Genomic DNA, 24511 nt, shown 5'->3' on the forward strand with positions numbered 1-24511 from the left:
ACAAAAGTCCTGCTGTTACAAACTGCATATACTACTATTAACCTGAAAATATTTTTCTCCAAAATTGAATTTCAAAATATGACTAATATTTGGGACAATATGGTAATACAGGAGATTTCTTCCTAATCTTCTGACAAGACACTTAAGTTAAATGCTGGTCAATTTCAAATAAATACAGTATCGGAACACTTCATACTTTTCATCTCCATTGTAAGCTACACTGTCAGCTTGGTTAACAGAAGCCTGTTAACAGAAGTAAATATTGGCGCGAAACTACAAGGTATAAATGCCTGCGTGCTTAAGAGTCACTACCAGCGCCTAAAAACGACACTGCAAATCAGATTCCGGGGCATTTCTTCTCTTAATTTGCTAGTTACACAAGGCTTATTTTAACGAGTCCTTTCCTACTATTTTCTAGCCGTTTGGCGACTATATTAATGTTACTTTAAATGTGTGCGACACATTTTTGTCCGTGACGCCATTCACGGGCGCCAGGGAGCGCCTGGCTTGAGACCGATTTCGCTGCGCCTCCTCTTCTGAAAGAAGGACGTGATTGTTGGGGATTATGGCTCCTGCTGCTGCCCTCTCTGATGGACAACCTCCTGAGATCCAATTTGCTCAGAGGTTGGCCTCGAATGAGAAACGGATTCGGGATCGGGCGCTGAAAAAGCTACGTGGCTACATGACGCTCAGGACCCAGAGTCTAGAGGGTAAGGTTGGAGAAGCACGTGGGACAAAACATCGTGTCAGGCCTGCGGTGAAGACGAAAATACACGTGTTAGTTATTGCTAAATACGGGAAGGACCGTATCCAAAGCGTTAGGAGCAAAGGATGCTTTAAGATGATGTTTATAGGAATAACAAGTGACATACTTACTACTACATTTTAAGGGATAATATGAAAAATGGATATTTGTGTGATTGCACAGTTCTACATAGTTTTTTTGCTAATTGTGTATTTTTGGCAGATTGGCATTTGTCTGATTGCACTTAATTATACATAATTCTTGGCTAATTGGGTATTTTTCATCCCCTAAGCAGTTGCAGGGCAAGTTTCAATTTACTTTTTTAAATAATAGTTTCTTTTTGTGCTATAGGTTGCTTCAGTCAAGAAGAATTGTTAAAAATATGGAAAGGATTATTTTACTGTATGTGGATGCAGGATAAACCTCTCTTGCAGGTATGTTATATGGAGTTGGAAAGGATCACAAGGATCATTTAGTCCAGGGCTTCTTAATTGGCAGGTCCACAACCCTTTGAGGGTCCATGGATAAATTTCACAATGTCCGTGAATTTATGGGGGGGGGGGGTGTACAATTTTATTTTCATATATATTGTGATATTACGTGTTTTTAAAAACATTTGAGCATTGTATTTGAGCATAATTGATCTCCATAGACTTCACCAGATTTTCAGAGGCACAAAAAATATTTTAGCTAATTATAAATAAAGCTAATTATTTTAAAGTTAAATATTCCATGAGACATGACTATCCAGCTATCCTTTTTTTAAAGAATTTTTTTATTTTTTATTAAACAGACAAACACAACACAAAAAAATAAAATAAAATCATCTTTCGTTACATATTGTAGAAGTGTGTCGATTGGTTACAAATAACTTTCGTGCATCTCTTCCACAGTCATTACTTATAATTCATATCACATTGTATATTTTAAATCAAAAGTCTTTATATATCTTACTATCAACATCCCACAATTCTCATTTGACTATAATTGTTTTAACATCCTTTGGCATAAAATAATCCAAAATTGAAAACACAACCACATAATGACATTTCATTAATTCTTTCTAACATCATCCAATAACATTACACCTTTATAACATGTTCTGAGTAAGAATTAATTATAATTGATAACAAAATTTCCAATCCTCTTTTCCAAGTTGCTGTTTACTATTTGTATCCCAATACCTTTTATCGAGCCAGTACTTACATATATTATTAAGTATATCCCTTCATTGTTGTTGTTATTGTTATTTATTAATAAAAATTCATTCGCTAATTATATCAAGTTTCCTCTCTTCAAACCAACACGTGTGTACCTTGTTATCATTATCAATTATTTATTTAACATATCACTCTAAAGATTACTAAATTACTAATCACTAATCATATTGTAAAAGTGTATCAATTGGTTACAAATAACTTTCATGCATCTCTTCCAGTCATTACTTATAATTTAAATCACATTATGTATTTTAAATCAAAAATCTTTATATATCTTACTATCAACATACCACGCTTCTCATTTGACTGTGGTTATTTTAACATCCTTTTGCATGAAATAGTCCAAAATTAAAAAACACAAGCACATCGTAACATTTCATCTAATAACATTACCCCTTTATAGCATGTTCTAAGTAAAAGTTAGTTATGTTTGATAACAAGGTTTCTAATCCTCCTTTCCAAATCACTGTTTACAATTTATATCCCAATTCCTTTTATTAAAGCGGTACATAAAAATTCATTCACTAATTATATCAAATTTCCTCTCATCAAACCAACACATGTATGTACCTTATTATCCTTATCAATTATTTATTTAACATAGCACTCTAGAAATTACTAAATTACTGATCATTAATTACTAAAATTAACTAATTTTTTATTATCAACTTTCATATATCAGTCTGTATCCTTCCAGTAATAATACAGTCTTATTTCTTTTGTCATTTGTGGAATTGATCTTCTATTTATTTCCTTGATAAATTTTTTGTGGACTTCTCTCTGCAGCTTGTTGCTTGTAGCATCACTTAAGTAATCTCAATGCCCTCCATCTGCTATTTTAATCAGGTTATCTTAGGTTGTCAATCTTGCTCCTGAGAAGTTCTCTCTCCTTAAATCCATCGTTTTTCTCTTTTTTCTTCTCCATGCCTTGAAATCCGGGGTATAGTTCCTGTCGATATAGTTCCTTTTTCCATACTCCTCTTTTCCCACTTTTAACCATGTTCACTCCACTGGTAAAGTAATCAGTTGTCTTATCTTTATAATCATTTTCCCCTTCAATTTTGGGGACTCTGGCCCCATCATTTTTTGCTGTTATAAACTCTATTTTTTCCATCTTCTTCTCAATTCTCTCTGTTATTTCCAATAAGTTTTGAATTCCAACCAGTTATGCAAAGTTATTGTTTCTTTTGAATATTGTGTCATTTTGGCAAGCTGGTAGATACTGCCATTCTGGCTTTCAAGGCTTCTTATATTAAATTAGCTTAAACACAAGTTCATTTATGATTTTCAAAAAAGAAAGTTCTGTTTCTTTTTCTCTCCCACTGCCAATAAGACTCTCAAAGTGCATCTGTAAAAACAATTTGTGCCCTTGCTTCTTATCACTTTCTATAAACAAGTTGCCAAGCCTCGAGTTACAAGGTCAGTGAGATCAAAAGGAAAAGGGAAAGTGCATTGTTTCAAAAATTCAAGCCTCCAGCCTCCAAGTGGCATTATTGCTTCCCACTCTCTAATGTTATTTCAAACTTAAAAGAAACAGAGTTCTTAAATACCTGGGGCCAGCCTTTTTGTCGCCGGCTTGAAGAACTTCTCTTGAATCGATCTGGGACTTTGCAGTGTCCCTGAGATCAGCAAGACGTATTCTTCCTGTTCACTGTCTCTACGGGACGGTTTAGGTCCGATTGGACCACCCAGCGATAAAAGTATCGGCAGCGGTCTCCGAGCATCGAGACCACAAGTCCGTATCATCATGATGTTGGCTCCTCCCACTATCCAGCTATCCTTAAGAGATGGATACTCCACAGTTCCATTATGTATCTAGTACAGAGCTTAACTAATAGGAAAATTTCTCTTATACTTAGACAAAAGAGCTGTAACATATCCATTACCAATCCTAATTTCTGTGAAATGGAAAACTTATTCTTTAGCTTATCTGAATCTTGATATCCTGTCTGGTAGTTTTCTTTTCTCCAGGCTGAACATCCCTAGTTCTTTCAGTCTGTCCTCACAGACATGTCATCAGGTCCCAGTATCACTTTTGTTGCCCTCCTCTGAATCTGTTGTAATCTATCAATATCCTTCTAAAAATATGATGTTTAGAATCATGCATACTACTCAGATGTAGTGTTACCAGTGGAAAAGTCGCAGGGGAATAAGGACTTCATTACATCTTTGCTACAGTATTTCTTCTGATGCATCCCAGAACTGTGTCACTGCTTCTAGAGATTGCTTTACGCTGCTTTACACTATTGGCTTATAACTTGTTCTCAATTTAGCATGTGCCTTATATTTTTTACTTACTAAATTGAAAATGTAGTTCTCAACTTACAACAATTTGTTTAGCGACTGTTCAGAGTTACAAATGCCGCCCCCCCCCCAAATGACATGGCAGTTTTTCACACTTACAACCAATGCCCTGGTCATGTGATCAAAATTTTGATACTTAGTAACTGTCATGTATTTATTTCTGTTACAGTATCCTGGGGACATGTGAGCAATCAGAATGCACACAAGTGGCCTGCTTTATTTGTTCTTATATCTTTCCAGGTATAACTGGGAAGTAATTACTCTTGGTCATTCCCATTTAGAATTTATGATGTTTTTTTAAAACAATACATGGTCATGAAATTTACTTTTAAAGCTGTGCTGTATGGTACTGGTTTTTTTATTATTTTGGGAAACCAGGGTGAAAAAAGAGGTCAATAAATCTTAGTTGCGTTATTGAGGTAGTCCTCATCTTACCACCACAATTGGGACCAGACTTTCCATCATAAATTGTTGCAGTCATAAGGTGAATCATCCTGTGACTACTAGATTTTTCAACCATTCTAATGATGGCCATAATTCAAGTTACACAATTGTAAGTGCAAGTCCAGCTTAACTAATGTTGTTTTTGCCATTTTTTAATCAGAAAACAGCAAAAACCTGTCAAAAAATTGTGATGACATGACCATGGGATACTGTACCTGGTCATAAATGTGAGCTGGTTGTCAAGCACCTGAATTATAATCACATGATCACAGAGCATGGTTGTAAATTCAAATGTAGATTGTAATGGACTTTGGAGGCTTTGCAATTAAACAATGGCTGTAAGTCGAGGAATATCTGTAAAACCTTTTTGTTCAATTTTTTACAGCTATCTTAATGCAGAATATTGCATAATATATGCTCATCTGTTAGTAATTTATAAATGTGAGGGACCTATGTATTCATTAGTATTCATAATCATTTACTTGCATTCCATGGAATTCCAGGCAGCAATAATAATAATGGGCTCAATAAATAGGTATTTTCACTATTATCCAAACATTTTCATTTCACTTCCACGGACTGAAATAGACAGAATTATTTATGTCAAAACTTTGAATTCATACCTGAGATAGTATTCTTCTTGAGACAGGATAAACTTTTCAGCTTTTCCAGACCTATTATTTTTCAGTTTTGTTTAGGCAGCAGCTCTTATCATCCTAGTTAGCATAGCTAGTGCCTATTTGAAAAGGTCCTCTGCAGTTGAACCATTAAAAATATGGTTTATAAATTTAAGCCATTATATTCATTTTTGTTTTTATTCTTTAAAATGATTTTCTAACAATTTCTATAATAAATTATTTATTGATTCTGTCCTAACTGATTACCACTTTTTAAAGTAAATAATTTTGGTATATTAATATTCTGATATACTAAAATCTGAAATATAAACAGTCTCTGAAGGCTTCTCCACCGAAGTATAAATTAAGAGTCTCATGAACACATACGAGGCTGTGTTTCCCTGGAAATAAGACTTACCCCGAAAATAAGTCTTAGTCTGATTTTTAAGCATGTGCCTAATATAAGCCCTACTCCAAAAATAACCCCTAATGAAGGGGATAGGGGTGGCCAGCACAGGAGGTGGTGTCTGGCAGCAGCCCGTGCAGTGCAGGTCAATTGATTCCCTTGCCAAGGAGCAGACAGAGGTGGGGAGGCATGTGATCTGGACGGGTTGCAGGAAAGCTGATAGTCGATGGGCCAGAACAGCGGGCGGCTGTGGGAGGATCATCTCTGTGCAACAGCACTGGCAGCAGATGGAGATTGGGGGGTAGGAGATCTGGATGCGCCGTGCGGGATGTGGGAAAGCCAAAAGTTGTTGGGCTGCCGTAAGACGCTCATCTTCACATATCAGCTGCAGCCTGCACAGCACATCCAGTTCGCCTGTCTTGCACCTCTGCCTCAGTTTGCTGCTTGGGCAGGAAATCAACTCACCTGTGCTGCGCGGGCTGAGTGCGCCAACCAAAGGACCAGCAGGCTGCAGCTTCTGTCAGATACCGTCAGTCTCTGCATTTGCTGCCTCTTATGGACGTGCTGGGGGCAGGATGCCCAGCCAGGCTGATCACCCTGAAATCGTGTATCTCCAAAAATAAGCTCTAGTGCTTATTTTGGAGCCCCCCAAAATATAGGACTAGGTCTTATTTTCGAGGAAACACAGTAGGAAACCTTTGCATATTCTATCTTCAGTGTTAGGTTATGCTTGTATTTAGCTATGACAGAAGAGCTTAACCAAGCTTAAATTGTATTGGTGCTTATACCCATCATCAGTTTTCTATATTTAGAGAAGGTCTGATAGCAAGGTCAGCTTTCTGAGAGGGGAATTTCCTGAATATTATATTGATAGGAATCTACTTTTGTGACTTTATTACTAAACAAAATTCTACATTTCCAGGAGGAGTTGTCAAATAATATATCACAACTAATCCATTTAATCGAGAATATGGATACTCGTAAGTCTCTTTCTTTTTATTTCTTTTATGTTTGGGAGCTTGTAGCCAAGGCTTTGCATCACAGATAGAAACAGTGCAAGGAAGAATAAGTTATGAAGCCAGAAGTTTATTTCCTGGAGATTTATCAGAATCCTTAAACAGCAACAAGCAGCAAATATATTTCGATCACATATTCTGGGGCAGAGTACAGCACAGGAAGCTAGTATTTACTACAGGCCAGTATATTAGTATTAATACAAGGATTAAATGGCAACCAAATTTAAATTATTTACAGCTTAAAGGTGTAGAAAGAGTTAGCAACAACAAACCCCAAATTTGGATGTTTTTTAAAAGGGCTTAAATATTTTTAGACAAAACTTAACTGTTGCAAGTAATAACTTTATAAGAATGCATCTCTGAACACAAACTGCTGAGAGATATAGGTAGGAGGATTCTGTTGTTCTTTTATTCTCCCTCTCTGTACTTTACTACCCACGGGGGCCTGGTTAACTGTTGTGGAGGTGGAATAGTAATCTGGACAGGCCTTTGGTGTAATGTTCTCTGAGAACAGATGACAAGAGAGAATACAAAATGGGGGGGGGGGTTTGCCCATTCTCAGCTTTGGCACTATCTATGCCAAGATTTCAGCTCAGGTGGATCAGCAGAGTATTCAGTGTTTAAGGCAACAAACCCCCCTCTCCCCCCCCCCCAAAAAAAGCTATACATACCAGCCTTTTAGTTCCTTTGGTCTGTCTGCTGCTGGGATTCTTAAAAAAATAATTTGTCACTTATGAAAGGTGACTGAAAACGTTGAAGAAGAAAATATGGAATTTAAACATATTTATTATCTCAAAACAGGACACTTGTTCATTCAGACTTTCTGGCAAACTGTGAATCGTGAATGGAATGGATTAGACCGATTGCGTCTAGATAAATTTTACATGGTAAAGTTAAATTCTTCTTCCCTTTTTAAAAGTTCCTTGGAAAAAAAGAGAACACGGAGAATCAGAATAGAGCTGGAAGGGACTTTGGAGGTCTAGTCCAATCCCCTACTCAAGCAGAAGACTCTATACCATTTCAGATAGGTGACTGTCCAGTCTTTTCTTAAAACAGGGGTGTCCAAACTTGAGAACTTTAAGACTTGTGGACTTCAACTCCCAGAATTCCCCAGCCAGCATGGGGAATTCTGGGCGTTGAAGTCCACAAGTCTTAAAGTTCCCAAGTTTGGACACCCCTGTCTTAAAACCTCCAATATATTCAGGGATATATTGTTCCACAACAAAAGGTTCACTTTCAGAAATAGGATTGGTAATAAATAAATTAATATCAATTTAAAATCCATTTCCATGTTTAAATGTGTTATTTATGTTTAGAATATGTTTACATTCTTATAAAATAATCTTTCTAAGCAAAAGTACAACTTTGTTTGAAAAGAACTTCTAAATCATAGTTAGCATATTTAGTTGTTAATTTTAATCCAGATTTCAGTTCTCTTTATTTACTTGTATAATTAATGTACAATACATATAGGAGTAATGTAACTGGTTGTTGGGTTTTTAGTATTTTATTATTTAATGAAATTATGTTCAGATTTTATTATTTATTGTTGGTATTCCAAATATTTGCACTATGAATATTAATGCATTTGTAATGTTAATGTAGTATAAACAATTATGAATCTTTGGTAGGTTCTATATAAAAATACTCATGCCCTGTTATACAATTAAATTATTAATATTTTAGTCAAAACTAATAAAAAAACTATGTAAACTAGCATATACAATTAAAATTTCTATATAATTCTTCAAATAGGATTCTTAGTTCTTAAATGCTTGTTCAGATACAACAAGAGATATGAATTATTTGAACCATTACAAGTAGACCTGGAGTTATGATAGCTAATTCAATTACCATTATTACAATGGTACTGAATGAGGGTGATTTAACAACCATCCACACCATTATGGCTGTTGCAGTGACCTTAGGTCACATAATTGCAATCTGGGTGCTCAGGCACTTGGCTCAAGATTATGACATTGCAGCAAACTACAGTCACAATTGCCTTTTTTGATCTTTTCTATAGCTTCCCCCCAAAAAAATCCTTGGGGAAGCTGGCAGCGAAGATAAGTTACTCCTGCCACTTTTTATTCCAGGGACCCCACTATGGAATATGAGATTTCAAGAATTTCATACTCTGTAGCACCTCCCATGCCCTGCTGCATTCACACACTTTCTGCCAGCTCATCTGTGCGCCCTGGTATCTGTTTATGGCTCTTGTTAGCCCATCTGTGTCTACATTTATAAACTACATTTATCTTTTGCAAACTCCATGTGCTCCTTGCTTGAGACTGAGGCCTATTGTTTTGTAAATAAGTTATTTACCAAAGTCATGGTAATGGGAGTTCTGTTGTTTCTTAAACAAATGCTTAATTTCATTCATAATGTTCATAGGATTGCCGTTCAGCTCTGCTGAATAGGAATTATAGTCCAATGTATCTAAAAGATGCCAGATTTGAAAAAATTGTCCTAATCAATTTCATAGATAGATTTTAGTGATACTTAGGGAAATTGAAGTGTTATAAAGCATGCTGTCTAGAGCTCTATACGATAGCTCAACTTCCATATCATTAGTCAATTTAGCAGCTGGCAAAAATACTTATTTTAGGGAATGGATTTGTTTAACAACCATGTGATTGCTTAATGATCACTTGGTTCACGTAACAACCATGATGGCTGATTTTATGGCTGTCATAAAAACAGTTGTAAAATCAAGTCAAGTCACATGATGACCCTCTTAATGACTGCAACAAGTTATGACCAAGAGTCTGTGCTCAGTTGTGGCTGTTAAGTGAGGACTACCTGTATCTCCGTTCCCATTGTAAAATGCTGTCCTGGATTCATTGAATGAACAAGACATTGGACTTACCTTTCTCACTCCTGCTTTCTCACTTATGGACCACAACCAAGACCTTTATTCCACTCAGAAACAGTGGATGTACAGAAATCCACGGTGCATTCAGCCAACATAGCATTGAGTACTAAATTCATAACATGTGAACATACAGTTCCTCCATGAGGGGTAGAATTTAGCTTAAAATGCGTACAGAACATCCCTGTTTTGTTGAAGCTCTTTCAATACATCAAGTGCTGTCCTATTAACTTAATAATGTGGTTGGGAAAATTGTATGCATCTTTTTTTCCCCTAACCTAGTTGATCCGCATGATGCTGAGACAGTCCTTTGAAGTTCTGAAAAGAAATGAATGGAATGAAAGGTAGGCCATATCTCTTGTTTGTATAGTGTGGCTATCTTGTGTGCTTTTGATTTTTTTCCTTATAAATACTTCACCATTGTGTTTGTAAATCATGCTTTATGGTGCACCTAGTTTTGTGAATCAGATCATGCTTAGCGTGATAGATAGATGCATTGATTTCTGTGAGATCTATATTATCTGCTTAACTACCAAACATAGCATTTCATTTATTAAAAATGATGCCGACATGATTTTTTTTTAACTGAGTGTTCTATGAACATCACTTGATTTAATCTCATCTGATCTACATGTAGTCTTCAGCTTATGATCATTCAATGACCATTCAAAATTGCAATAGTGCTGAATGAAGAGACATACAATTTATACTCAATGTTATGACCACTACATCTCCCTCACAGTCACATGATGAAAATGTGACTGCTTGACAATCTGCTTGCTTTTTACAACTGACCACAGGGACACTACATCTGTCCCCACCAGCTATCTTTCCCCTCATTCTGCCTTTCTGGGTACCTTGGGGCTGCTTCCCACCCAGCTGAGTCCCCACAGGCTTTGGACCTACTTTTTGCACTGTTGGGTCTCGCCGCCTAGGTCCTTGATTGCCTTTCAAAAAGATAGCCCAACCAATGGTTTCCAGGGACCATGTGTGAACTGGGGAAGTGCTGCCATCCTGGAAGTGGGTGCCATTTGTGGAATCTCTTAGAAGGGTGCAATTTTCCACATTGGTGCCCACTTCCAGAATGGTGCAAGGAAGGCTGCCTATCACATCAGCTGGGCGCTGTTTTGGAAAGGTGATCTTCAAAGAGGTAAGTGGAGGAAAGCATGCTGGGGCAGTGAGGCCCAAAACTGTGGGACCCAAAAGTGTGGGAAGTGGGCCTGGGGCCTGTGAGGACCCAGCCAGGTGAGAAGCAGATCTAGGTTCTGTGGGGATCTAGGCAGGTGAAAAACTTTGCAAAGGGACCTTGGGGTGGGGCCCAAGCCCTGGGAGCACAAGCCATATGTGAATTGGCGAAGTGCCGTTGTGGGGGCATGGTCCTGAAATAGAATGCAGGCCTGCGCCAGGTCCCAAGACCTCCCCCACCCCGAAGTGCCCTGTATTCCACTTAATGACCACAATGGGAAGAGCTGAGATTTCTGTTGTTGAGTGAGGGGGGTCATATGGGCATCTTGCTTAACCACCACTATGACTTAACTATTATAATTTTGGACTCAATTGTGGTTGTAAGTCAAGGACAACTATGTATAACTCCTTCCATTACTCTATATCAAAGAAGACACAAAACTGAAACCAAGTTGGGAAGTTGCATTAATTGTACCATTAAAATGTACAATTGCATATGTTTATAAAATACAGTAGCTCTTCAATTTTAATTACGATACAGATACTACTCAGTGAAATTGTGATACAAGATGTAGGATTGCCTTTTAAAATGAAGTTATAAAATGAGGCCTCCTCAGCTAACTATTTTTTTAAAAGTGTATACTAGTGAGAGATTTGGACCCTGTTTTGGTCTTTTCTCTTTTCTTGTTCCTACATTACATGGAGATGAAACCATTTGGTCCATGCTTTGCCAAATATATTTAGGTGAGCACTTTTTGGACCTGACAAAAGATTTTATGATGTAATGCAACTGAATAGTCTATGCCACAAACTTTCTTTTTACATTTCCAGTTTAATTGAACGATTTCTGAACATGTTAATAATGGAAGTTATGCATCCAGACAGCCATGCTCCCATTGGTATTAAATTGCATTTCATTGATATCTATCTGGAAGAACTGGCTAACATTGGAGCTAAAGAGGTCAGTAGCAAATTGCATGACATTTAGGCTTCTCTATGCTGGCCCCAACACCTGAAAAGCATCAGGTTAGGGGAAGATTATCACACTTTACTTCTTTATAAAATGTATTAAAATCAGTGGTGTCAAGTTTTTACTGTGTGATGCTCTAAGGCTCAGTTTATTTTATTTTGTGAACAGTATCCTGGTTTCCAATTAGTTTTGTATACATGAAAGGAATAAAAGTAAATAAGCGTACAAACAGAAAATACAAAAAGAAACAAGCATGAAAAAGAAGTGTGAAAAAAGTTAACTTTACCCATTAATCCCAGTTTGTAAAAAAAAAAAAAACATGTTAATAGCTTGTCACCCTCCCTAAATCTAAATCTTTTCAAAATCGTTTATCTTTTAAGTCAAAAAATACAAATCCATAGGTATCACCAAAAAAACCTTGTCAGCAAAAGATAATAATAATAATTTATTAGATTTCTAGACCGCCCCCTCTCCCCGGATGTTCACTGAAGGGTGACAATACCCTATTTTCTATGACTATAATACTATATAGTATTTTAGTTTAAATTTCAAGAGTCAGCTTATCTGTAGCTATGCATAACAATATTTACAATGTGTATTTTCTGTATTATAGAGTTATACTATTAATTTAACCAGTTCATCATTATTTTGGAACATCTTATGCCAATAATCAATATTTTCTATTTGCTGGTAGTGCTTTGCCCTTTATGTCTACTATATATAAATAAACTGCAGTTGTCCGTGGAGCGACGGCAATAGAAATGTCTTTTCCATTTTTTTCTGGTTTTGAATGTTTCTATTAGAAAGTAGTACACAATCATTGCAGTACTGATTATATCAGTGCCGATAACTGCTGAAATGACTATTCTACAAGAATTGCTCAAAATTTTGAAAGCATTGCAGTTGATTATGTAATCATTCCAAATTAACTCTACCTTTTCTCATTATTTCTTTTTTCTTCTAGAATAAGATATTTCAGTTTCAGGTAGCTCTTGGATTTTGCATAATGATTTTAGAACTGACTGATAATGATTATGTCGAACTAATTTTTGTATTTTATCTTTTCAGCTCACAGCAGCCCAAAACATTAAGTTTATTGAACCATTCTGCAAAATCATTGCCAGGACCAAGGAGTATGTTCAAATCTTGACAATATTTATATTAATCTACTGTTTTAAAAATAGTAAATAAAAATCTGAATGGAGGTGCAGAATAAAGGAAAAGCTACTGTGAAGGATAGCAACATGCTGACTGAGAAATATATATATTTTTTAAAATGCCTGAAAGTAAAAGTATGTGTAACTATAGCAACAACATTTCTATGTAGCCATTATAAAAATAATTGTTCTTTACCCTCCTGCATACCTCAGAAAATTAGGAAGCTATAATCATGTGATTCTGAATTACTCAAAACTCATTTAAGAGTTAGACTACAAAGAAGTTGTATTAACCACATTCTCTAAATATATTCCCCCCCCCCATCTTTTCACTGTTCAGTCATCTTATGCTGCAAGCCATAATCTGTGGCATCTTTGAAACCATTGTGGATCAGTCCCCATTTGCCATAGAAGATTTAATGAAAGAACTAGAAACTGGCAGTGATGTTGACAGTTCCTTAGAAAACGAAAAATGGAGCGACAAAGAAGATACAGAAATGGCCAGAGGTGAGAATCTCATTTCTCAGACACTTGCTTTGGAAAATTCTAGAAAAAGTGTTTTCTTCACAGAGCTTTCTTTTAGCACAGAAACTTCTGTGAATCCAGTTCATTTAGAAGGAAATTGAAATTAGAGGAATCCATTGTAAAATATATTTCCTGACACATTTGTTTTCCAAGCAGAATTTAAAGTTTTGCTTTGTCTTCTAGCAAGCCTCTGTTCAGTATTTATAAAAGACTGTGTTCTCTTTTATTTCCTCCAGCTCCTAACACTGATTTCAGATATACCATCTTTGCTGAAAACGTTATTTATAGGCTGTGTTCAGTGTTAAAGGAGAGGATTTTTTTCTCATATATCAGGACTTCTTCCCCTTATTTCCTCATATTACATACTCAGATGCGCTCTCAAGGTCCTCTAACAGATTTGGTCATACAATGACAAGACTTCACAAGATAAATTATGCAATCATTTTCTTGGAGATACTCAACTTCATTGGCTAAATGAAGGCAGGAAATATTTTCGCCATGATGAGCAGAGTGAGTGGGACTGAAGTGGATAGGACTATCTATTCGATCTCTGATACCTCATTTTTGTTTTTTTCTTCATAATATAGGCAAGGGCTTGTCAAACAAACAGCCTCCAAATTCAGAGGCGCATGGAAATATTTCAAAAGATATAGATGCTAACATTGGACCTGTTCTTCAGGTAGGCTCCACCTTTATCAAACAATATTAATTTTAGAACACTAGTTACAGTATATTTTACTGTGATACTTAATGATTCATCAAACTCTGATGGGAACCTAGTAGGAATTTGTAGATTTAGACTGGTGAGAAAAAGTAAATATGTTGGATGGTAAATTAAAAAAAGAAAACAATGGTGTTATGATACTAAAATTTTAGCATTTTTGAATGATACCAGTTTTAAAACTGATCTAAATTGCTTTCTTTCTTTCTTTGACAGTTTGATTATGAAGCAATTGCCCGCACAATCTTTGAGTTGAGCAGCAGAAAAAACACGCCTGCTTTTAACAGAAAGCGCCTCTACAAATTGGTTAAAAAGTATGTTTCCTGAAATTCTTATGATTTCTCTGGGTAATCTTTTTTTTTTCCTCTTAATACTTAAGTCCTTCCTTTTTAAAACTCATTTTTCCATACCAATAAGTACAGTACTTTCTGTTATGGAAGGTTTGTAGATGAGTAAAACAATATAATTTCTTTTCACTTCTCTTTCCAGATTTCAAGATCTTGCAGAAGGTAAGACTTCCTCATTTTGTTCAAGCCTTTGAGAAAGCATAACATGAGTAGAAAATAGACACTAGGGTTGAATGTATTGTCCTTTGAAGGGATAATCATGATTTTCCACATCAATGCTTAAGTGAAAATAAAGTATCTTGAGTTATTTTCTAATTCTGATGGCTTTGTGACCATGTCCATATAGTGATCTTGGGAACAATATGGAAGTATTTGCCATTTCATTTTCTGAGATAATTTTGGAATTCTCAGACAACTCTAGGGTTTCCTGGTGGTCTCTCAGTCATGCACCAACCAAGTCTGATCTTTCCTAGCTTCTTTCAAGTTCAGGCAATATGCTAGTACCTGAACTGGACTTAAATTATCACCAACATCAGATTGAAGTACTCTTTACAGCTGGGATTTGAGAACCTTTTCTCATCTTCATGAAAAGCCACATAGTCATTACAGTTGCTGGAGTCAGTGTCAAAAATATGTGGGGCCAGCTCCTTTTCCCTCCACTCTTCCTTACTATTAGGTTTCTGTGAGATGAAAATCACTGGCAATCTATTGTTGTATTGTATTATAAAACACAAATAGTGCATCATATTGCTTGTGTGCAGAGATATTTATGTAGTATTGACTGCAGACTAGTAACATTCTGATGATTTAGATAACATGCTTATTTTTTTCTTTATCTTTATTTTTATCTTTATCTTGAAAGGCTCTTTGCAATTAAGCCTGGGGCCCTGATTACCTACCACTGATTTCAGTTTTGCTCCTTCCCTTCTTATTCAAGTAAATGTTTTATTTGCTATAAATATTCATGATAGAATATATGCATGCGTTTAATAAAAGCATGGATGTTAATGTGGGTGAAGAATCTTTCCAAGAATCTTTGGCTTATTGGCAATTCTTATTCTGATGTCCTTTTCAGGGAGTTTCCCTCAAGATGATTTCCCTGAAGATGTCTCTACAGATGAGGATGATGATACCTTCAGCAGGAGGAAATTGAAAAGAAAATCTGGAAAACCATTAGATAAAGCTCAGTTGGGAAAAAATGGTAGGGGGAAAAATCTGTTTGTTTCCTGATAACACTAAACATTTATTTTTAATTACAGTTTGTTGAATCAAGCATAAAGGTGTGGTTTGTACATACCCTGTTTCCCTGAAAATAAGCCCTAGCCTGATTATAAGTCCTACCCTAAAGATGGGCGTGGCTAACGCCTGAGGCAACGAGCGCATAGGGGCAGTAGGGGTAGTCCGCCATCCCCTTGGTGAAGTGCAGATAAGTCCGAGGCAAAGGCGGGGGAAGATGTGCTGCTTGGCTGCCAGGCTCGCAGGAGGCTTTTACGGTGGCCCCCAGCAGCAGCAGGAGGAGAAAGGTGATCCTGATGCCCCGCTGATGGATGAGGGCAAGCCGAGAGATGGTGGGATGGAGTGGGTGGCGCATTGAATTTGCCTCCCCCCCCCCCGTTCCACTGGGCACTTTTCACACAGAGGAAGATGAAACTGCTTGTAAATGGGGCACTTTGAAACGGAGCTAATTACTAATCACTCCGTTTCAAAGCGTCTCATTTGCAAGGAGATGAAGCTTCATCTCCCTCTGGGTGAAAAGTGTTTGGGCGCCTATGGGGTGCTTGGGAACAGAGCGATTTGCTCTGTTCCCAAGCACCCCATAGGTGCCCAAACACTTTTCGCCTGGATGAAGAAATGACAAGAGACTCAAAGCTTAGCGATTAGCTCCGTTTCAAGCGCCCCATTTGCAAGCAGATGAACTGTCGTCTCCCGCTGGCGAAAAGTAGAGGCAGCGGAGGGGAGGCAGGCAATCCCAACATGCTTTGCTCTGTTTCAAAGCATCCCATTTGCAAGCAGATGAAGCTTCGAGTCTTCACCATTTCTCCATCCAGACAAAAAGTGTGTCAGTTCTGGAAGCCATTGCAACTACAGGCATGAAGGAAGGAGCAGGCAGATGGGCACAAAATAAGTTCTGAAGGGTCTTTTAGGAAAACACGGTAACACTAAGGCAGATCCATGGGTTTGCCAACTACACTAAACCAAAGATGAATCATATTATGATTCAACATAATGCCTAAAACAGACTGTTTCATATAATCTGCTAATTTAGGCTGCTGGTAAAATTATTTTCATGGAAAGGAATGCTATTGAACTAAGTAGAATTTAGTAACAGGCAGTAATAACTTTATTGTCAATAATAATATTTTGTATTAAATTTAACTGAGTGCCCTCAGAAGACAGCAGAAATGGTTTTGCTATTTGACTGTAAGTATTGACTGAAAACCACAGAGCTGTGTGGATAGGCCTGCAGCTTTTCCATAAGTATAAAGAGTTCAGATGTGAAAGTAATTCATTATAAATAATGAATTAATGATGGATGATCATAATCATCCACAACTGCCAAGATCCTTGCTAATACAACATGCTACTTATTAAAAGCATAATATTTGCCATGGAGGGTTCAAATGTTCTCTTTCTCATCTTTTCCCCAAATATTTAAACAAACCAGCTGAAAATACTTAAGTGAGAATTAATGGCAGGATTAATCATGGCTTTTATAATCAGATATATTTTTCTCTTTGTTTAAAAGTAGAATTGTCTTACCAACCTGTCACGAGAAACGCTATTCAACTTAATATCATTTAATTTTTCTTGACAGACAACAGTCAAATGCAAAAGAATGATAGTGAGGAAGAAGAGGCCAACACAGGACTACAGAAGAAAAGGAAAAAAAGAAAGAGAAAATCCAGTCAGAAAGCTGGTACTTCCACGCCCTCTAGAAATAATGACAATAGACCAGTCAGTGTTGAATCCAAGACACCAGATCCAGCCAACGAATCCTCAGATATCAGGAAACGGCAGAAGTCTTCAAGTACAGAGAACAGTGAAGTTGCTTCAGTGATTCCCATTGAAGGACTTGGTGATGATTCTTCCTTGAAGTCACTTACATGTTTAGCCAATGGCATAAAGAAGCCTTCTCCAGGCAAAAATGAGAGCCTGCCAAAAGTTCCTATAAAAATCGTGTGTCAGAATGGACAGAATTATGACAGTGAAGAGGACCCTAGTTACTATACTACAGGAGACCATACTGGTAAAATTATGAAGAAGAAGCAGCAGAAATCAAAGCCAGGAATCACTGGAAAGCTTTTGTCTGAAGAGAGTGTTAATCTGCCAGAGAAAAAATCCCTTGTAGAGTCAGAACCAGTTGTGCTCCAGAAAGTCAAGTTGAAGAGAAAAAAAATGTTGGGGAATTTGGGGAGGATTATATGCTCCAAACAGAAAACAGTTGGCTTGAAAATGCAAAGAAAAAGCAAGAAAGCCCCAAATTCCACAGAAAGAAATGAACTTGAAAACAAGAAAAGGAAGAAAGAAGTAGGTGGATATACTCTGTTGAATTATTCAAACTTAAATCATTTTCTAAATTTCTTAATCCATTTTTCTGAAATGGAAAAGAGAGAGCATACTTACTCTAGTGCAGTTGGTTAGTGATAAAACAGCATCAAGAGCTGAGGTGGCACAGTGGTTAGATTGTAGTACTGCAGACTACTTTTGCTGCCTGCTGGTTGCCTGCAATTTGGCAGTTCAAATCTCACCAGGTTCAAGGTTAACTCAGCCTTCCATCCTTCCAAGGTGGGTAAAATGAGGACCCAAATTGTTGGAGACAATATGCTGACTCTGTAAACCGCTTAGAGAGGGCTGTAAAGTACTGTAAAGTGGTATATAAGTCTAAGTGCTATTGCTATCAACCTAATGCTATTATTTCACAAGTTAATTTATATATCCTTAGGCTAATCAATTGGCTAACTGAAAGGAAAATTATTATAAAAGGCTAACATCAGCCCTACTACGGCTTGCTTCTGAACCACATGAGAGCTAAAAGAAAATAAACAGACAAAGCCTATGTAACACGATTCTGCCCAACATCTCTTCTTCTATTTAGCTGAACATCTTAAATATCTCCTGCAAGCTTCATCTGGTGTGTACAAAGGTCTAAGCTAAAGGAAGACAAGCATTTAGGGATATTGAGAATGTAGGTGTATGCTCCCCCCCCCCCCCCCTGTTTATATCAGGACTACATTTAAACCTTTCATCTGTTAAGCAAATGTGAATGGTTGGAGAAATAAGGGGAAAATAATTAAAAATAACATTTTAAATTGAACAACTTTTGCACGCCCTTAAATGTAAATCATTTTATTTGGAAATCCTAAATAAAATTGTTTTGTTTGGAAAAAGAACATCATTTTGCTCTTTTCAAAATATTTATCTTGTATTCTTTAACTTCTTAAAAAAATATATCTTGTATTCTTTAACTTCCCTATGCATGGTATTTCTTAGATTTGGTTCCCATGGAAAGACATTCTGGTATCTTTGGCAGATTTATAAATCTCTCAACTTGGATTTAATGTGGCTGTACAAAAACAAAGTTAGGGTGGAGGGATGGAAGAATTCTTAATAGATGAACATATTACGTGCTATTTCTATTATTGACTATGCTATGCGTACTCTCTGTTATTTCTCTTCTTTCAGGAAACTGCTGGCATTGCCCTTCCAATAAAGAAAACAAAGACAAAGGTGGAGAATGATTTTGTAAAGTTTGAAAAGACAACTTTACCAAAGCCAGCCTTCTTTAGAAAAGCTAAAAGAAACATTACCGCCATGCCGGTATGATAACCTTTCTATAGTTTATATCTTGAGAATGTTTTGAATAATAATTGGGAGTCCCAATTAAAACAATGGCTTTTTTCAAGATTGGATTGTGATGAATCACTGTGTAGGAGACCTTGTTCTAGATTGCTTGTTTAGTCTCAATTCTGAGACTAAATATGCAATTCTATAAACTTGCTGCTTTTAGAATGGCTTTTGAAATCTTACCTGTGGGCCATCTGGCCACTTGCAGGACATTGGCAAATTGGATGATGGTGTAAGTTGGCTGATGCTTTCTAACTATTATGATTTGGTTCAATATTCTAATAAGGATATTGAAAAATTCTTTAAGCAATAAATATTTAATTGGCCCAGAAAAACAACTATATTTGTCTTCTAGTTAAGCAAGCTACAATCCTCCAGCTCCAAAAAGGTTACCTTTGGATTGAATAAGAATATGACTGCTGGTAAGACATTTTCTTTCTTGCTTGAAAGGCCTGTGTTGTTATATCATTTGTGTGATAAACTCAATGTTAAAAGTTTTTTTTGCTGGTCAAAGTCTTAAGTTCATTTGAATTATTCATAAGCATTGGTGTTGTTAAAATGGCAGTAATGCATGTCTTTTGCTAGAAGCTTAAAAGTATATTTTGCTCTTCTGAGATCCTCATCTATTTTCAAGTAACATGTGAAAAATAAATTGGTTTAAAAATAATTTTAAACATTAAACCATGTCTGCATTCTGAAGGTCTTTTTGCTTATTAAAAAAGCATCTATTAGAAGGATGTAGTTTTTCTCCCTTCACTTACACATAAGTACTTTACATGCTTACAGGGTAACACAAGACATGTTTTTCTTTCTAATATTTTGCTTTACAGAATTTAAGAAGACAGACAAAAGTATCTTAGTCAGTCCACAGGGAATCTCCCGGGTGGCTTTCAATCCTAAGCAAAAACCACCCCATGGGGTCCTGAAGTCTTCCTCTATCTCTTTGATGGAAATCCCTCAAATAAAGAAGTCTCTTATAACTCCAGCTAAGAAGAGACCAACTGCTATGGATTTCTTCTAAGCCCAATAAATGGAAGAGAATTTCGGAAATGTTCTGATCATTTCAACATCCAGCTATTTTTGGAATAATTTTCAGAATCTTATTTTCCCAGCTAATATGATACTATACATACAGTTTCCATTATGTGGCCTCTGGTTCTTCAAAAACACTGGCTGCAGATTAGAACTGCTTTGTATATGTTGTTAGCAATAGATATGATGTGAGATATATATGGATTGACCTCAGGTTTGAAAATCAGTTTTTCTAAAAACAAGTTATCTGATGAATATTTTTATAAAGCTTTATTTGAAGCTTCATTTTGATGTAGTCTTTATTATTTTAACCTTAAATGGTCTCTTGTTGTTTTCTATCTGTTTCATTTTCCCCCCTCACGCCTTCCATCTTTCTATCTAACACTTTGGGTTAAAATAACAATATTTATTGAAAACAAGTTTTTCAAAGGGATTTTTTTTTGTTTGAATAGTATTCATTAAAACTATTACTATTCAAACACATGGTGCACTTTGCATATAGTGCTTAAGCATGTGTGATAATATTCTTAGCAATTTGAAAATTGCTCCTCTGTTCATAAAATGTGTGGGTTCTAATCTGATGCCCCTCAGATATGTTGTGACTAAAATTCCAAGCCAGCATGAGCCATTATACTTACGTGGAAGTTAATCTACTGTGTATTTTCCCCTAATAAATGCATGTTTATGCAGTTTGCCTTTTCAAACATATTCAATCAAGGCATTGTTCTTCCTCTATTAAAATTAACTAAATTACTGTATATTATCGCTTTTACAGAAGCCTTTGTGCCTTTGATTGCAGGGTAAGGATGGTTAAGGCTGTGTGAATCAAAAAGGGGATGGGGGTGGGATTCACTATATCTAAAGTCCTGCTGATGCCATCAAGATGCAAATAATATTTTGCTGGGAATCTTTCTCCCACCTTCAGAGTTCCTGTCTTGTCAATTTGCAATACATGGGAACAGCTTTACTGATTAGATTCACCGTAATTTGGGATCAAGCTGAGGAATAGAAAGGTTTGAGTTCCCACTGTTAGAACTGTGCCACCAATTATCTTCTTAGATAAATGATAACAACACTTTCTTTTTTGCTGCTGGTGGTATTGGAGTTTCAAGGATAGAATTTTTTTCTTCCTTCTTCATCCTTCCAGAATGATTCAAAATGTTTGTATAGTTTGGACTAACTTCCCAGGAACCAGTGTCTTCAGTATGTAATAAGCTGATGTTACCATGCCTCTCTTCATTTTGATGTTGCTATAAAATGATTTTACATCAAATAATTTTATTAAAATATTTAATCAACATACTATAAAACACAGCTCAGCAAACAGTTCATAAATTGGTGGTTTTTTAAAAAAAAGCTTTGTAATAAAAATGTTACTTCTGTTTTGTATTCCAAAGAATGAATGGTTCTTCTGAGCAACTAGTTACTTTAGTATTTCTTCAGAGTGCTTATAAAGTTGTAAAGCAATTGTATTTTTTGTTTTATTTTCAGATATCTCAGTCTTGTTAATATCACTGACAAGAATGTTATGTACTTGAAGTTAGGTGGCTTTGGTGGTGTCACAGTGTTAAGTCATGTAAATCAATTAAGAATTAAATACAGGATCTTTCTACCATTTATATCAGATGCTGAATATATTTCTTGACACTTTCATGAAATATAAAAGAAGAAAAATGTGTTAACACGATCTTATTGATTGATGCTAATATATAAAATCAAGATTAAGATATTGCTTTGAAAACAACTCAGTTGAATGTGGAATTGGAAAGGTTAAGTCTAAATTATCTACTTACGACAAGGACATGCCTAGAATCAATTATATTCAATAAGTTATAGATCATTTTTGTTATACAAGGTGTTACAGGGCAAACCTCTGGGCCAGCATCAGCAGCTGCATCCATAAGCAGCTGTCTAAACATTTCATAGTTTTTCACTGACCAGGACCAGTTGATTAAATCTAGGCACTGTTCGTATTTCTAAGAAAGCCTGCATTTTAGAGGTTAGTGCACAGTGGAAAAATATAGTGAATATCTAGCACATTAAGACACTTAGATAAGATTATCAAGGACCATGTGGGAGGGGGAAAGAGCTATCAAAAAAGGCACTTTGCATAGGCAGTTTTTAAACCTGGAGTTGACCATGACTAACAGGATACTGTTGCAGATCCTGTAATGATTATACAATTGAAAAAAGCTAAAGTGCATCATCATGCTGTCTATTAAGCAGTATACATTTTTCTGCCCAGTTTAGTTTGTAAACATACATTCCATTTTGCAGTAATTTAAAACTTCTAAGAGTATCCAATGGTTTCATTTTCTCCAACTTTGAATCACAATTTCTACATGAACCTTGTTTTAGAATGACATTTTTTGACAGAGAATTAAAAGCAATGTTTATACATTCTGTTTGTTATGTGTTAAGATATTTATTCTTTTTATGCAGCAATTTTAAACATACTTTCAACAAAAATATTTTATCACATGTTTTTAAAATGATAGTCAAATTTGTCCATGGGCTTCTTGATGGCTGTCTGCGTATTCTCACAAACATCCGAAGTCATTGTAATGGGTTTTTGATAAAAGAAGCTGAGATTAGATTAGAAGTTGATTTAGTTTTGTTTCTCATTGGAAAATGTTGCCATAGGAAGATGCTATTGGGCCGGCATCAGAGATGGAGTCTTAGAAAACAGCAGAAAGAATTGAGATGAGAGTTTTAATAGAGGAGATACAATTGGTCTCTCTAATGCAACCTAGAGAGACAAGTGATTTATTATTTTAGTGAAGAACAATAACACTTAGACTTATATACCACTTCCAATTTTTTTACAGCTGTCCTCTAAGTGGTTTACAGAGTCAACATATTGACCCCGACAATCTGGATCCTCATTTTACCAACCTTGGAAGGATGGAAAGCTGAGTCAACCTTGAGCCTGAATTCCTGACAGTTGGCAGAATTAGCCTGCAATACTGTCTGATAATATTGTCTGGCAAACTTAAATTGGACTGAGTGATATTAGTTCTTGTTAATTCAAGGACAAATACAGAAATTACTTACCAGTAATGCAGAGGAAGACTCACTGATGACCCAAAGAGGAAGATGCCCCATGGAGCTTTTTCTTCTCAATGCAAATGATCCCTCATAAATTTAAAGATATGGAAGATGAAGTATTCTTCCAGACCCGAGGGAGGAAGGCCAGTCTGAGGGGATGCTTCCCATTTTTATGCCCTTCCTTATTTCTAAAATGGGCATAACTAGGGGTTAGAAATAGTTGAGTACATACAGTATCTGCTCGAGCAACACAACTTGCAGGCATACACAGTTAGAAAACTTTTAAAACATTCTGTGTAGAGGAAAAAAGTTCTCTGCAAGGCAGTTTAAAAAGTGGCACTGTTATTAAGTGAGCATTGGAAGTAATTAGCTAATTCTAACCTAAATTGCAGGGCTAGATATTAAAGAAAATAAAACTAGCATGCCATTAACCGTTGGCATGTATCTGCAAGCTTTTTTTTCATGTTTGTATTATTGATTAGCCAATTGGATCAGAAAAGCTTAGCATGTGGCAAGTTGGTTATCAATTCATGAAAATTGACGACAAAATTTGAGAATCCTGACATACTTTCATATATCCTTTACCTTTACCTTTATTTCGATTTTTATACCGCCCCCTCTCCCCAAAGGGACTCGGGGCGGTGTACAGTCAAATAAAACAGATAAAATGGAATACAAACATAAAAACATAGAAGAGGAGGCAATACGACACTGTACAAAGTAAAGTAGATAAAAACAGTATTTCAACAATCCTAAAAAATACCCAATTAAAATTACCCAGTTAAAATATATCTGCCAGGAGGTATAATAAGGTTATGAATGGTCCAGGCCGGCTAAACGGAACAGGTGAGTCTTCAGTTTTCGTCGAAAGGAGGGAAAGTCGGTGGTGGTTCTGATATCGGGGGGGAGGTCATTCCAGAGGGTTGGGCCCATCACAGAGAAGGCTCTACTCCTAGGTGCCGCCCGTTGGCATTGCTTGGTGGACGGCACCCGGATGAGTCCTTCCCTGTGAGAGCGAATCGGTCGAAGGGAAGTGTGTGGTAGGATGCGATCCCGC

General features: G+C 36.4%; 1 protein-coding gene across 1 annotated transcript; it reads left to right on the forward strand.

Annotated features, from left to right (window-relative positions):
• Window positions 1–357: 357 nt before the first annotated feature.
• RRP1B (ribosomal RNA processing 1B) lies at window positions 358–22809 on the forward strand. Its single transcript, XM_081952495.1, has 16 exons — window positions 358–710; window positions 1097–1179; window positions 6659–6716; window positions 7554–7639; window positions 9907–9968; window positions 11641–11770; window positions 12848–12912; window positions 13277–13443; window positions 14049–14140; window positions 14399–14496; window positions 14672–14691; window positions 15605–15730; window positions 17345–18057; window positions 19213–19347; window positions 19730–19796; window positions 20205–22809. Exons 1-16 carry the CDS (start codon window positions 566–568, stop codon window positions 20393–20395), a joined length of 2238 nt encoding a protein of 745 aa, XP_081808621.1. The 5' UTR covers window positions 358–565; the 3' UTR covers window positions 20396–22809.
• Window positions 22810–24511: the final 1702 nt, after the last annotated feature.

The sequence above is a fragment of the Natrix helvetica genome (genome assembly GCF_964273705.1).
Source record: "Natrix helvetica genome assembly, chromosome: 4".
In the NCBI taxonomy this organism is placed as follows: domain Eukaryota; kingdom Metazoa; phylum Chordata; class Lepidosauria; order Squamata; family Natricidae; genus Natrix; species Natrix helvetica.

Coding starts and splice junctions, on each gene's coding strand:
- RRP1B (XM_081952495.1), top strand. CDS start 566: ATGGCTCCTGCTGCTGCCCTCTCTGATGGACAACCTCCTGAGATCCAA. Junction 11,771..12,847: donor CTAACATTGGAGCTAAAGAG/GTCAGTAGCAAA, acceptor TTATCTTTTCAG/CTCACAGCAGCCCAAAACAT. Junction 14,141..14,398: donor ACATTGGACCTGTTCTTCAG/GTAGGCTCCACC, acceptor TTTCTTTGACAG/TTTGATTATGAAGCAATTGC.